The following is a 15,606-nucleotide window of genomic DNA, read 5'->3' on the forward strand; positions in this document are numbered from 1 at the left end:
CCCCTACACCACCTGAATAATAATAATCTTTATTGTCATAGGTAAGCTTACATTGCAATGAAGTTATTGTGAAAAGCCTCTATTCGCCACATTTCCGGCGCCTGTTCGGGTACACAGAGGGAGAATTCAGAATGTCCAAATTACCTAACAGCGCGTCTTTCGGGACTTGTGGAAGGAAATCTGAACACCCAGAGAAACCCCACGCAGACATGGGGAGAACGTGCAGACTCCGCACAGAAAGTGACCCAGCCGGGAATCGAACTGGGACCCTGGTGCTGTGAAGCCACAGTGCTAACCACAGTGCTACCATGCTGCCCTTGCCCAAATACTGAAAGCTCGCCCCCACTACTCTTAACGGCAACTCCCCCAGCCACTTCCCCTGCTCCCTCGCTTGAATCGGAAAAACCTCGCTCTTCCTCTATTCAATTTATATTCTGAAAACCAACCAAACTCATCCAATATACCCATAATCCCCCCAATACCTTCCAACGGGTTTGAAATGTAGAGCAGCAGCTTGTCCGCGTACAGCGAGACCCTATGCTCCACACAGCCCTGCACTATCCCCTGCCAGTTACTTGATGCTCTCAGCTCCATTGCCAATGGCAATGAGGATCGTGGGGTTGCCGAGGGCATTGAGAGTGCGGACACTGACTCGTATGTGGCCAAAATGTTGGAGAAGTGGATGGGAGAGGGGCTCTTCGAACAGCCCCTGGAGGTGGACCGGGCGAACTGGGCGCTGATGAGGAAAGCCACAGGGCAACGAGCCGCCGAGGGCGATGGTGGTGCGGTTGCACCGATTTCTGGACAAGGAGCGGATCCTGAGGTGGGCCAAGCAGACGAAGTGGTGTACCTGGCAGTGCAGCAAACTTTGAGTATACCAGGACCTGAGTGGGGAGCTGGCTAATAGGAGAGCGGGCTTTAACAAAGTGAAGGCTGCCCTCTTTAAGAAGGGTGTGAAGTTTGGGGTGTTGTACCCGGCTTGCCTCTGGATGACATACAATGGTTAAGAATACTATTTTGGGACGCTGAAGGAAGCGATGGAGTTTGTGAGAGACAATGGACTGGCAAGAGAAGGAGGACATTGAACTTTGGAGGAGGTGTTTTTTTTCTCTGGGGGCCATTGTCCTTTGTTCTTCTGTGGTGGTTGTTCTTGTTTCTTTTCGGTCTTTGAATGTTGATGTTGTTGTTTGCACCAGGAGAGTGTTGGTGTGGGGGGTGGGAGAGAATCAGGGGGTGTAGGATGCTATGCGCCATGGGCGGAGGCTGCCATGCTAGCTGGTTGGGCTAGTTCACGGAAGCGCAGTGGGGGTGATCAGGTGGTTAGAGTGTTGATGGGGGTTGGGATTGTTTTGTGGGGAGGGGGGAGCTGCTGATATGGGAGGGGTTTTTAAAATGTGGTATGAGAGGGGTCGATGGCTGTGGACATCAGAGGGGGTGCGGGATGCACGCTGGAGGGTGGCCAAGGAGGGATTATGGTTGATCGGGAGGGGCGTGTCCTCGGGGTGGACTCGCAAGTGAATCGGGCGGGGGGGTGGGGGTGGAGACAGCGCACGCTGTATAGGTTGGATGTGGGGCTGTTGGCAGATGAGGGGATTTGTGCGCGGGTGAGGGCTGCTATTCGGGGATATGTGGAGCTGAATTACACGGGTGAGATTTTGGCTGCCACTTGTGGGAAGCACTGAAGGCAGTAGTAAGGGGGGGGGAGTTTATTTCAATTCGGGGCGCACAGATATAAGACAGAGCGGGCGGAGATGGCAAGTCTAGTGGAGGAGATTTTGCAGGTGGATAAGGAGGTATTTGGAGGCCCCGGAGACGGGGTTGTTGAGGGAGTGACAGAAACTTCAGATGGAGTTTGGGCTGCTGTCCACGGGTAAAGTGGTCGAACAATTGAGGAGGGCTAAAGGGCGGTTGATGAGTATGGGGAAATGTCAATTAGGATGTTGGCGCATCAACTGAGGAAGCAGGAGGCGACGAGGTAGATTGGAAAGGTGAAGCATAGGGGGGTTGGGAAACACAGTCTTGTATCCAGTGGGGGTGAATGGTGTGTTCGGTGACTTTTATAAGAGATTGGACGAGTCGGAGCCCCCAGCCGGGGTGGAGAGTTGATGAGGGTAATGATGCATTGTATGACTTGTCTGCTTGCCATACTTTGAAAGCTTATGCATTATGGCATCGCATATTACCATATTTACAATCTCAAATATGCTTCCAAAACGCTTCTGAAAAATGATTATCAATCTGAAAAATTAACTGTCTCTCCGCTGTACTGCCTGACCTGAACTTTTCCAGAATGTTCGGTTTTGATTAATTGAAGTAAAAATAAAATTTTTAAGGACTATTTGCCTATTGCCAGGATGAAGTTGAAGTCTTGTTTTAATATTTAGAGGATAGTCATTCAGGATTAACTTGCTTTTTTCTTCCCACAGCAAATTGCTACACAGCTTGATCCAGATCTCACTCCCCACAGGAATAACTGAAATTGAACCTCGGATCCTTGAGGAAGTATGGTCATACTATGAGGAAGCACTCATCATTATAGAGAGTTTGGTGAGTGAGGGAAGAATGAGAGTCTATACTTGAACCTTATACCAGAGTAATGAGTTCTGGATGGACCCTGTTTTGAAAGAAACATGGCCCAATTCTCTGTATTTTATTGTTGTGATTTCTTTCTATTAACAATGTAATGAAATTGAATTATAGTCTCAATTTAGGAGAAAATTTTGATCTTTCCTGCTTGACTCAGCTGGGAGATAAATTTGGCAGGTGCAGAGCACTGACAAATCAGCCCCAGTTTTTGTGTATTGTGACAGTTGAGGAGTATTCTATCTAAGATCTTCCTGATTAGTCGAGGTTGTAAGCTACCAGACAAGGTCTTGTGAATATCTAAAGTAAGACTCGCTATTTGGGAGTTCTAATTATAGTATGCACAATGTGCCTTGCGTTCACTACCTTCACTGTACAGGTTAGACTATGACTTAGATGCTATCTTTTCCTTAACGTCGACTAAATATTTCTAATTCTTGAGAGCCAGTCATGGGCAAGTAACCCTCCAGATAGCCTCAAAGGATGAGAATATGATGAGTCTTAGTTAAATGTCACACTTATTTATTAAAATAGACACGGATCTATATGGTAAAATGTATACGCAATTTATATAAAGAAAAAAGGGTAATACAAGTGTTTTGATAAATGATACAGTTTGACAATTACAGGATATGTGATGAGTTAGCCTGTGAACTTCCTAACTACATAATTGCTTAAGCATAAACATTTCATACTTACAACGGCTAGTAGTCTCGGAATTCGACACTCAATCAAGAGCAGAACTCTACGAGTCGAGATAGCAATTTAAACACCCAGTAATCTCCTAAACAGCTCTCCAAGCGAAACTCCAACTTTCACAGCTTTTCTTAAGCATTTATATATTTTTCTTACTTAGGGAGTTTGACTCCCCAGTTATTTTGAGACAAAGAACAGCCTCTCTTTTGGTCGGCAAGACCTTGGTTTCTCAGGAGGTCCAGCAAGGCACCTGTCCTTAAAGATACGATGCTGATACCTCCGGTAGCTATCTCCAGAAAATCACCAGCCTCCCTTCTTGGCAGGGACTCTTGCCAAGCAGTAGCCCCCATAGTGGCAAGGCCACTGGCCTTGCTTAGGGGCTGGTTTAGCACACTGGGCTAAATCGCTGGTTTTTAAAGTAGACCAAGGCAGGCCAACAGTACGGTTCGATTCCTGTACCAGCCTCCCCGAACAGGCGCCGGAATGTGGCGACTAGGGGCTTTTCACAGTAACTTCATTGAAGCCTACTTGTGACAATAAGCGATTTTCATTTCATTTCACTCTACAAGTGATATCCTCCTTAGTTGGCAGAGCTTATTTCCAGACAAGGCCACAAGACTTAATGAGTTCACTGCATCTGGACTCTTACAAAGATAATGTCTGTAATACATATTAAAAATATTATTGCGATAAGTAATGGTTTACAATAGATAAATGACTTCATCCGTCATCAGTTTTTAATATAGGGTTAAATACATGATTTAATATAAAATCAGCTCTGATCAGCTTTTAATATAGGTGGATACCGCCACAGTATGATCTTGTACTAACAGTATAGTACTGGTTTAGCTCAGTTGGCTAGACCGCTAGTTTGTGATGCAGAGAACACCAGCAGCATGAGTTCAAGGTTCAATTCCCCTACCATCTGAGGTTAATTATGAAGGCCCGCGTTCTCAACTTTTCCCCTCGCTTGAGGTTTGGTGATCCTCGGGTTAAACCACCACCAGTCAGCTCTCCCCCTTAAAGGGGAAAGCAACCTATGGTCATCTCGGGCTATGGCGACTTTACCCTTTAGTACAGTACCAGTTTTTTTTATGATACTAGACCTCCCCACGGTAAAAAACCCAGGGAGCAATGCCAGCTCTGGACAGCATTGTGGTTCACTCAGTCTTACAGTTTCACGCTGAGTACCAAGCTCTGTATGGATTGGGGACATTGATGAAGGAATCCATTACCTTCAGTTGCAATGATACCTTTCCATCAAACTGGGATATAGGTTACATTGGAGAGACTGACCAGGGCACTCTGCTAATGGACTTGTTTAATTGAGGTTTTAAACCCAGTCAGTCTATCTCACTGGGTTCTAAAGCCATTGTTGACATTCATCAAGTTGGGAAAAGTACATATAGAGCTGAGGAGCTCGGGAGTAATATTCTTGACTGTTCAGGTGGGGTTGAGAGCAATAAAGGAGAATTCTTGTTAGAAATTAAAGAACAATGCAGGTTTGAGATTTTCAAGCCATAGAGTCACACAACAGGCCATAGAGCCACACAACAATATGCAGGCTGCTAAACTTCACAGAACATCACTATACTTTAAGCTTCTACAGATCTTGAAGGCTTGCAGTGGTCCTCAGACTTCCTCTCCTGAATGGATGTGCATGAAGTTTTAAACACAAAAAATTATTAACTCCTAATAATTCAATGACCTGAAGGTGGAAATGTAAACATGTATGGTTCTGTTCAAGAAGAGTGTCCTTTAAGTACAGTGCCAATCAATGACCATCTGCAATGAGAGAGTATCTAACCGTTTTCCTTTGACATTCAACAGCATTTTACCATTGCTGAATCGCCCACCATCAACCTTTTGGTGGTTACCATTGATCAGAAACTGAATTGGAACAGCCTGATATTGTGGGAACAAGAGCATTTCAGAGGCCGAGAATTACGTTGCAAATAACTTAGCCCCTCACTCCTCAAAACCTGTCCACCATCTACAAGGCCCAAGAATACTCTCCACTTGCTTGGATGTGCAGCTCCAATAGCAGTCAAGGAGCTCGACACCAGCCAGATCTGGAGCAACCAGCTTGATTGGCACCCCATCCTCCACCCTAAATATAAACACCCTCCACAACCGACACCCAGTAGTGTGTACCATCTACAAGATGAGCTGTAGGAACTCACCAAGGGTTCTTCGACAGCACCTTTCAAAGAATTCCTACTATGCAGAAGGTGGCCATTCAGCTCATCGGGTCTGCACTGACACTCAAAAGAACACCCTACCTAGACCCAATCTCCCACCCTCTCCCTGTAATCCCACCTAAGCGTTGGACACTAAAGAGCAATTTAGCATTGCCATTCAACCTAACCCGTAGATCTTTGGGCTGTGGGAGGAAACCAGAGCACCCAGCGGAAACTCACGCAGATACAGGGAGAATGTGCAAACTCCACACAGACAGTCACCCGAGGCCAGAATCGAACCCGGGTTCTTGCCACTGTGAGGCAGCAATGCTAAACACTACCACCATGCCGCCCTTTCAAATCCAGAAACTCTACTACCGAGAATGACAAGAGCAGCAGACTCCAGAGGACCATGACCTGCAAGCTACGCTCAAAGTCAAACACCACCACTGTCCTTCACTGTCACTGTGTCCCTGGGACCTCTCCCTAACTGCACTGCACTGTGGGTGTACTTAAGAACATAAGATAAGAAATATAAGGAGAAAACCATTCAGCCCATCAAGCCTGTTCTGCCATTCAATATGACCAAGGCTAATCATTAGCCTTAATTCCATTTTCTTGCCTGCTTCCACAGATCCCTTGGGGTATGTTTCCCGAAAACACCCCCGCAGGAATTGTCGCGGGCAAGACGGACAATTTAAGGGACCTCGGGCATGGATTTCTGGTCCCCAGGTGGGGCGGGACTATAAAATCCCACCCCTTGATTCCATGAGGGGCCAAAAGGCCACCTATCTCAGCCTTAAATGCATTCAACAGTAAAGAGGTAGAGAATTCCAAAGATTCACAACTCTTTGAGTGAAGAAATGTCTCCTGATTTCAGTTCTAAAGGATTGTCCCCATATCCTGAGATTGTATCTCTCTGTTCTAGATGCCCCAACTAGGGGAAGCACCTCCTCCCAGGTCTTAGCTATCAAGGACCTTAAGAATTTTGCATGTTTCAGAGAGATTACCCCTCATTCTTCTGAGCACCTCAGAGTGTAGGCCTAATTTACTCATGCTCTCATAATAGAACAATCTGCCCGACATGGACTGGCGTAATTTAAGGCAGCTCACCACCACCTTTTCAAGGGCAATTAGGGATAAAACAAAGGTGCATCCTGCTCAATTTGCACTTTAAAGGTTGAAGAATGTGAGTTCTAAGTGAGCAAATTTTGCCTCACTATGTCTTAGGCAATGTTTTTCTGTGTGTAGCAAGAGGAATATCCAGAGGTGGAGATCCTATGGCTGATGACTCGAGCTTGGAACACAGGGGCTTCCTTGTATAGTTTGGGGAAGTACACTGAGACTGAGCAGTGGTGTGGGCTTGGAATGCGCTTCCTCAAACATCTGGGATCTCTTAGAGCCAACTATGAAAGCCAGGTAAGACAAAACTCACAGTAAGAATCATTAATTTACAGAAAACAAAATAGAACTCCTTTCTTCACTCCTTATGAGCCATGATGTACAAAATTCTGCCTTTAGTGCAGAAAAAAATTCCAAGCAAAAACAAAAGACGCAATGAAGGCGATATTACCAGGGGTGATCAAAAGCTTGGTCAAAGCAGTAGATTTTAAAGAAGCTCATAATGGAGGACAGAGTTAGAGAGGCAGAGAAGTTTAGGAAGAGACTTGCAGAGAATGGGAGCAATGGCTAAAGGCATGGTGTCATGCGAGAGTGCCTTTAAGAACTGGATGTTTAAGCAATGTACCTTTAAGAAAACAGTGATGTCATAGAGTGGGTGGAGCTCAGCTCAGTTCAGCAATTTTGCAGTTTGATTTTGCAATTTGAAAATGCCTGGCTGGTTTTGCTGAGAGCAGCTAAAAAGTGCCTGGTTGGTTTTGCTGAGAGAAGTTTAAAAGTAGAAAGCCAGGTTTGAGAAAGCAGCTTGGGTGTGTCTGTGTGTGTCCAGAGAGCTGCAGGAAGAAAGCAAGGTGCTGGAGCTGAAGTCAACCAAGCTAATATGTCTTTGCCATTCTACAGACAATATATATATCCTTTAAGCTGATGTGATACTGTTTAAAGGTGTTAAGTCTCTTGGAAGTTTGAAGGAACATTTTAATGGGTTGTTTACTGTTGCAATATTTTCTGAGTTATCTTTGAAGTAAGGGGTGTTAAGAGATCCAATGTTTATTTAAGATGTTAAGTTGAGTTCATGGAATAAACAGTGTTTTGTGTTTAAAAACCCACGTGTCCATAATTGTAATCCCACACCTAGGGAAAAAGCCATGTGCTAGGAAAAGCAACAAATACATTAAAGGGAGTGGTTGGTTGAACTCCATGATACATTTTGGGGTTCTGAAAAGGCCTCGCCCATAACAATGGTCATCAATAGCCATAAACAAGGTAGTACTTGTCCATTTCTCATTGTCTTAAATACATTGGGCTAGATTCTCACAACTGGGCCAGGTAGCTTGCGTTGGTAAATTTCCTGACTCGATAGTTCCGCCTCAATTCAAAGGGACCCATTAGACCCTATTCTTGTTCTAGGGAGATGGAGTGGAAGCAGATCCGATGGGAGCAGATGTGTGTCAACGCAGTCTGGTTAGAAAGCCGGTGTTGGTTCTTTGAGACTGTCCCAATTGTATAAGATGCTGTTAGGTTCTCTAACCCTTATCCCCACCCAAAACCCCCATGCTCCCTCGTGCCCACATGTCACCTCCATAGCCACTCGCCCAGTACAGTGTCTTCCATGGGCATTATGTGAAGATTATTTATTTTATAATAATCTAATATAGCTTACTATTTTTAAATAAATTTAAAGTACCCGATTCTTTTTTTCCAATTAAGGGCAATTTAGCGTGGCCAATCCACCTACCCTGCACATCATTTTGGGTTGTGGGGGTGAGACCCACACAGACACGGGGAGAATTTGCAAACGCCACACGGACAGTCCCTGAATCCTCGGTGCAGTGAGGTAGCAGTGCTAACCACTGCACCACTGTGCTGCCCAATATAGTTCACTCATATACACTTAATAGTAAAAAAGAACTCCGGAGAGTCGCTGCAGACTCGATGGGCCAAATGGCCTCCTGCCCTGTAAAGATTCTATGATTCTTCTCTGATTCTGTAACAAGGTGGGCAGAAGTAGGACTTGTACAGGTACCCAGAGCAACACCTTTTATTTGAAGGAAGTGAGATGAGGTAAAGGAGAAGTTGTTCAATGAGACCAAGTTCAGTTTGGTGCATGGAGACAGGTTGGACAAAGAAGTAGAGAAGAGCCCTCAGGCTATCTAGTGGGGAATGGAGGTGTAGAGATATTGGCTCTCCATGGTGAAGAGGAGACAGTTAGTAAGGCCAGGAAATTGGAAACATAAAGTGACCAGGGCATCTGAAGAGTTGGTAGCTGGGGAGAGACTGGACAAGGGGAGAAAAAAGAATCAAGATGGGAGTAAATTATTCAGTGGGGCAGGAACAAGCTAAAAAATAGGTCTTCCCAGGGAACTCTGGTTTGTATATCTTGGAAGGAGGTAGAAGCAGGCTATTTTGGAGTTGGGGCATTATGAAGTTGGAAACTGGAGGATAGAGCTCTGAAGGAGATGAGGTCAGTGACAATTCTGGAAAGAATGGATTGATTGGTGGTGACGGTTCATGGTTCAAGATGAGGTAAGAGGATGTGTTTTAGCTTCTGCTAGGTACATGTCAGTCTATCTGTCAATAATAGCACTTTTTATCTTTTTTCCCCATGTGAACAGATGTAAATCTTTTAATAGCACGTTTGTTTTCTAAGAGAGAATAATAACTCTATTGGGAATTACCTTTGTACAGACGAATCCCATTTTGTCAAAGAACTGCTTAGGATTTAATTAACATTCTGCTGATTCAGCCAATGCAGGTACCAACTGCCTGAGGAATAAATCAGTAGGCTTCTGATTTTTTGCTCAGGCAGTTAGTAACTCAATTGGCTCAACAAGGCCAATTCCCTCCTTTGATCTGAATGGGCCTAAACCACTAAATAACAACATACTTATCAAAAAGGAATCAAAATAAAGAGAGTGTTGATCTTGTTCTTTTGTTCCTTGAGGAATTGCATTACCTGCAGCAGTGACTTTCTAGGTTAGTTCAAGTTTCATTCCCCACAAGGTTGATGTTTTCACTACTCATGAGACAAGCAACCATTGCTCACATATTCTGTTTTAAAAGATAACATTTTGGTCAGTTTTGGTTACCTATTCATTATGTTTCAGAATTGACACACTAGCTCACACAAAATAGCACCTAATCCTGTTAAAGGAATTGCCAATATTGGGATATTTTGCGATTTGTAGATTTAGAAAGTCCCATATGTTACGTTCACTTGGGGGATGACTTGGATACTGATTTGGCAAGGAATGTGATCTTGTGATCCAGTGTCGATTCATGCTTTCCTGTTCGTTGCAGCAATCTGGGATTTTGGATATGAGTAACCATAGCTGGGAAGCTATCACGTGATAGCTCCAACTTATTTTTTATTGGGCGCATGCTTCTTATTGCGTTTAGCGCAATTTACATTTAACTTCCAATGTTCCCACCAGGGTTTTTCAAGTAAAAGAACAATAGAATGATTATCTTACACATGGTGTATGGAATATAATGAAGATGAAAACTTGTGAGTTACACACATTTTGAATTGTGTTTTGACAGATGATGGGTCTCTACACTGAAATTTTGGACAGAATGGATAGAGAAAAGAAGGTACTCCCTATTGAAGAGTAGTTCCATTCAATGGGTGTAGAATGCATCAGGAATGTGGGGATATAAATTCTTTACAAAAGTGAACTATCTGAATTATTCAATTTACTCATTTTGAGAATATTTTTCTTTTTTCTTTTGACCAAGTTGACATTAATTTTATAGCAGTTTCAAACTGTGTTAAGTCCAATTAAGAGGATTTCCGATAAGAAACATTGAGTTAACTCTGGTTTATCTGTCATTCCTCAGAGTTTATACAAATTGTCTGTAAGGTAATATTCACAAAATAAATTACTATACAAGAGATGGTATTTTAAAAATAGCTTGCCATTTTCTGCATTTTAGTGGAAAATATGTAAGAATACTCTTCGGTCCCAGACATGTGTTATGAAAATGTTTAGGAATATGAAATTTATTAAGAAACAAAACTTTGGCTTCAGACTGATTTCTTTGGTCAGTGTTTTCTTGCCTGACTGTCATGGTGTGTGATGAATGTTATATATAGATGACTTTATGTAACAGATGCAAATATTTAAAATAAACCAGACTTTCCATTGAATGACTGACAGTTGTGGTTTTTTAAAAAATATGTTTATTCAAAGTTTTTCCAAAAAAAATTTTCAACCAATTAAACCCCCCACCCCCCGCCGTAACAGAAAAGAAAGACAGAAAAGAACAGAGCAAAACATATCAATCAAACATAATACCGAACTTAAACAATGGGTTTCTCCCGCACATATTAACCCTCCCATATGCTTTTTACAGGTACCCCTGGGGAAAAGAAACTCCCCCACCCGCCCAAATACCCCCCCCCGCAGGAAACACCCACCTCCCCTCCCCTACCCCCCACCCTCCCTCCCTGGGTTGCTGCTGCTGCTGACCGACCTCATTCTAGCGCTCCGCGAGATAGTCTAGGAACGGTTGCCACCGCCTGAAGAACCCCTGCGCAGACCCTCTCAAGGCAAACTTTATCCTCCAGCTGTAGCCACCTAAAATGGCTGATTCCATATTAATTTGGCCAAAACCCGATTTAAAATGGCAAACCGAAAAGGCTGATGGGAAAAGCAGCCAACAGGACACAAACGGACAGCTGCAGACAGAATAGCGTATTCGGCTCTGGGGAAGTTGGCCCAGATCGATACTCAAGACTATTAGCAGCTCATCAACCCAGACATCTGCAGTTTAATCGGCTATCCCCGGGAACAATTACAACATATTAACAATTGAATGCCGGGCCAGACCTGTCGGCGCCTGCAGTGGCCGAAACAAAGACAGGTGAACGACCAACCCCCAATCGAGGAATCGCCCCGTTATTGGACATATCGAACCCAGTGATTGGGAACAAGTCCAATCACTTGGGACTCAGGGTCAAGGGCCGCCCCAAGAGGCGGGAAGCGTCTGGGCCCTATAAAGTGAGGGGCCAAGTTCAGATCTCGCTCTCTCTCTTCCTTCTTCTCCTGCTCACGACCTTCGCAAGAACATCGACCAGAAACTAAGTTTGACTCCAGCGATCGCTACCCGATAAAGACTCCTAGCCATCGACCCGTATCAGCCTTTTTGAATCCCGCGGGCCAGATCCGATTCGATAAGCCATTCGTTTCCCTGACCTGGTGGGTCCTTCCTAAAGTTAAGTATTGGCCAGTAGTTGTAGGTTTCGATATAGATAGTAGGATTATTGTGTAAGCATTAATTGTTGTATATAATAAATTACCGTTGATTTCAATCTTACTAAGCGGTGTGCTGACTTATTAATCATAACTTGAGCTTGAACCACGTGGCGGTATCAGAAAGATACCTGGCGACTCGTGAGCAAAGGTGACATAATCAGAGCTAATAAACTAAGGCTAAAAAGAGCAACACAGCTTAATGAACCCTGCCATGTCATTTATCCAGGCTTCCACACTGGGGGGCTTCACGTCTTTCCACATGAGCAAGATCCTCCGCCGGTCTACCAGGGACGCAAAGGCCAGAATACCGGCCTCTTTCGCCTCCTGCACTCACAGCTCGTCCGCCACCCCAAATAATGCCAGCCCACAACTTGGTTTGTCCAGGACTTTCACCACCTTGGACATAGTCTTCGTGAAACCCCTCCAGAACCCATCCAGTGCCGGGCACGACCAAAACACGTGGACGTGATTTGCCGGGCTTCCCGAGCACCTCCCACATCTGTCCTCCACCCCAAAGAACCTACTCAGCCTCGCCCCTGTCATATGCGCTCTGTGAATAACCTTAAACTGTATCAGGCTGAGCTTGGCACATGAGGAAGAGGAATTAACCCTACTCAGGGCATCCGCCCACAGACCCTCTTCAATCTCCTCCCCCAACTCCTCCTCCCACTTGCCCTTCAGCTCTTCTACCTAAGCCTCCCCCCCTTCTTTCATCTCCTGATATATCGCCAAAACCTTGCCTTCTCCGACCCATACACCCGAAATCACCCTGTCCTGAATCCTCTGTGCCGGGAGCAAAGGGAATTCCCTCACCTGCCGCCTCACAAACGCCCTCACTTGCATATACCTGAACGCATTTCCCGGGGGTAACCTGAACTTCTCCTCCTGCGCCCCTAGGCTCGCAAACGTCCCGTCTATAAACCGGTCCCCCATTCTTTTGATCCCTGCCCGATGCCTGCTCGGAAGCATCATGGGGGGAGTAACCATGCTAGATGGGGATCTAGTGGGAGGGGGGGGACTAACTGGGTTGCTGCTGCTGAGAGCAAGGGGGAGCTGGCAAGAGAAGAGGTGGTCGGGACGGGAAGGCGCCGCCTGGGGGATGGGTGGGTGCGCAGGACCCGGACGGGGGGGGCTGGCCTAGAATAGGGGATGGCTAGTTGGCAGGGGTGGGTGGGGGGGGGGGGGGGGGGGGGGGGGGGGGGGGACATAGTCATGCTTCAGGAGACGCATCTGAAGGTGGCGGATCAGGTTAGGTTAAGGAAAGGATGGGTGGGACAGGTGTTCCACTCGGGGTTGGACGCGAAAAATAGGGGGGTGGCGATACTGGTGGGGAAACAGGTTTCGTTTGAGGCTAGGAATATAGTGGTGGATAACAGGGGTAGATACGTGATGGTGAGTGGTAGATTGCAGGGAAAGGAGGTCGTGCTGGTAAATGTATATGCCCCGAACTGGGATAACGCGGGATTTATGAAGCGGATGCTGGGACGTATCCCGGACCTGGAGGTGGGAAGCCTGGTCATGGGGGGGGACTTCAATACTGTGCTGGATCCAGGGCTAGACCGGTCTAGATCCAGGACCGGAAGAAGGCCGGCAGCGGCCAAGGTGCTTAGGGGGTTCATGGAACAAATGGGGGGAGTGGATCCGTGGAGATTTGCTAGGCCGTTGGCCAAAGAGTTCTCCTTTTTCTCCCATGTCCACAAGGTATACTCCCGGATAGATTTCTTTGTTCTGAGTAGGGCACTGATCTCGTAGGTGGCAGGAACGGAGTACTCGGCCATAGCCGTTTCAGACCATGCCCCGCACTGGGTGGATCTGGAATTAGGAGAGGAGAGGGAGCAGTGCCCACTCTGGCGACTGGATATGGGACTATTGGCGGATGAGGGGGTCTGTGGAAGGGTGCGGGGATGTATTGAGAGATACCTGGAGGTCAATGACGATGGCGAGGTCCAGGTGGGGGTAGTATGGGAAGCGCTGAAGGCGGTGGTTAGGGGAGAATTGAACTCCATTAGAGCTCACAAGGAGAAACAAGAGGGCAAAGAAAGGGAGAGATTAGTGGGGGAGGTTTTGAGGGTGGATGAAAGATATGCGGAGGCCCCGAACGAAGGACTATATAGAGAGAGGCGAAGACTTCAGACGGAGTTTGACCTGCTGACCACAGGAAAGGCAGAGGCACAGTGGAGAAAGGCACAGGGGATGAGATACGAATATGGGGAAAAGGCGAGCCGGCTGCTGGCCCACCAACTTCGCAAGAGGATAGCGGCGAGGGAGATTGGGGGAGTTAGGGATGAAACGGGAACTACGGAGCGGAGAGCAGGGAAGGTAAATGAGGTGTTTAAGACCTTTCATGAGAGGCTATATAAGTCCCAACCCCCGGAGAGAAAAGAGGGAATGCAACAGTTTCTGGACCAACTAAGGTTCCCGAGGGTGGAGGAGCAGGAGGTGGCAGGTCTGGGGGCGCCAATTGAGGTGGATGAGGTGACTAAAGGACTGGGGAACATGCAAGCAGGGAAGGCCCCGGGACCAGACGGGTTCCCGGTGGAATTCTACAGGAAATATGTGGACTTGTTGGCCCCGCTGCTGGCGAGAACCTTTAACGAGACCAGAGAAGGGGGGATACTACCCCCGACAATGTCGGAGGCGACGATATCACTAATCCTGAAGCAGGATAGAGATCCGCTGCAATGCGGGTCATATAGGCCTATCTCACTCCTAAATGTAGACGCCAAACTGCTGGCAAAAGTGCTGCCGACGAGGATAGAGGATTGTGTCCCGGGGGTGGTGCATGGAGCCCAGACAGGATTTGTAATGGGGAGACAACTGAATGTCAATGTTCGACGGCTGCTGGGGGTGATAATGATGCCCCCAGCGGAGGGGGAGGCAGAGATAGTGATGGCGATGGATGCGGAGAAGGCATTCGATAGGGTTAGAGTGGGAATATTTATGGGAGGTGTTGAGGAGGTTTGGGTTCGGGGAGGGGTTTGTCGGATGGGTCAGACTCCTATATGGGGCCCCAGTGGCAAGTTTAGTCACAAACTGGCAAAGATCGGAGTATTTCCGGCTACACGGGAACAAGGCAGGGGTGTCCCCTGTCCCCATTACTGTTCGTGTTGGCAATTGAACCACTGGCCATAGCGTTGAGAGACTCTAAGAGATGGAGGGGGGTGGTTAGAGGGGGAGAGGAACATTGAGTGTCACTCTACGCAGATGACCTACTGCTATATGTTGCGGACCCTGTAGAGGGGATGACAGAGGTTATGCAGATATTGAGGGAGTTTGGAGATTTTTCGGGATACAGGCTAAATATGGGGAAGAGCGAGCTTTTTGTAATACATCCCGGGGACCAGGGAAGAGGAATAGATGCCCTGCCGTTAAGGAGAGTGGAAAGGAGCTTCCGATATTTGGGGATCCAGGTAGCTAGGAGCTGGGGATCTCTACACAGACTTAATCTGACGTGGCTGGTGGAGCAGATGGAGGAGGATTTCAAGAGGTGGGATATGCTGCCGCTCTCATTGGCGGGCAGAGTGCAGGCGGTAAAAATGATGGTTCTCCCGAGGTTTCTTTTTGTGTTTCAATGTCTCCCCATTCTGATCACGAAGGCCTTTTTCAAGAAAATAGACAGGAGCATTATGAGTTTTGTGTGGGCAGGGAAGAACCCGAGGGTGAGGAGGGGGTTCCTGCGGCGTAGCAGGGACAGAGGGGGACTGGCGTTGCCGAGCCTGGACGACTACTACTGGGCCGCCAATGGGGCGATGGTTTGTAAGTGGATGCGGGAG

The 15,606-nt window shown here is 46.7% G+C and overlaps 1 protein-coding gene across 1 annotated transcript in view; it reads left to right on the forward strand.

The window, feature by feature from the left end:
• tex11 (testis expressed 11) overlaps positions 1–10,725 on the forward strand; it is a 447,334-nt gene extending 436,609 nt beyond the window's left edge. The window contains exons 30-32 of the mRNA XM_072501531.1: positions 2,427–2,547; positions 6,711–6,878; positions 10,119–10,725. Of these exons, the coding sequence (XP_072357632.1) occupies positions 2,427–2,547; positions 6,711–6,878; positions 10,119–10,190 (361 nt within the window). The 3' untranslated portion in view covers positions 10,191–10,725. The remainder of the gene's footprint in view (positions 1–2,426; positions 2,548–6,710; positions 6,879–10,118) is intronic.
• The last annotated feature ends 4,881 nt before the right edge of the window (positions 10,726–15,606 follow it).

The sequence above is a fragment of the Scyliorhinus torazame genome, chromosome 5 (genome assembly GCF_047496885.1).
Source record: "Scyliorhinus torazame isolate Kashiwa2021f chromosome 5, sScyTor2.1, whole genome shotgun sequence".
Classification (NCBI taxonomy): Eukaryota; Metazoa; Chordata; class Chondrichthyes; order Carcharhiniformes; family Scyliorhinidae; genus Scyliorhinus; species Scyliorhinus torazame.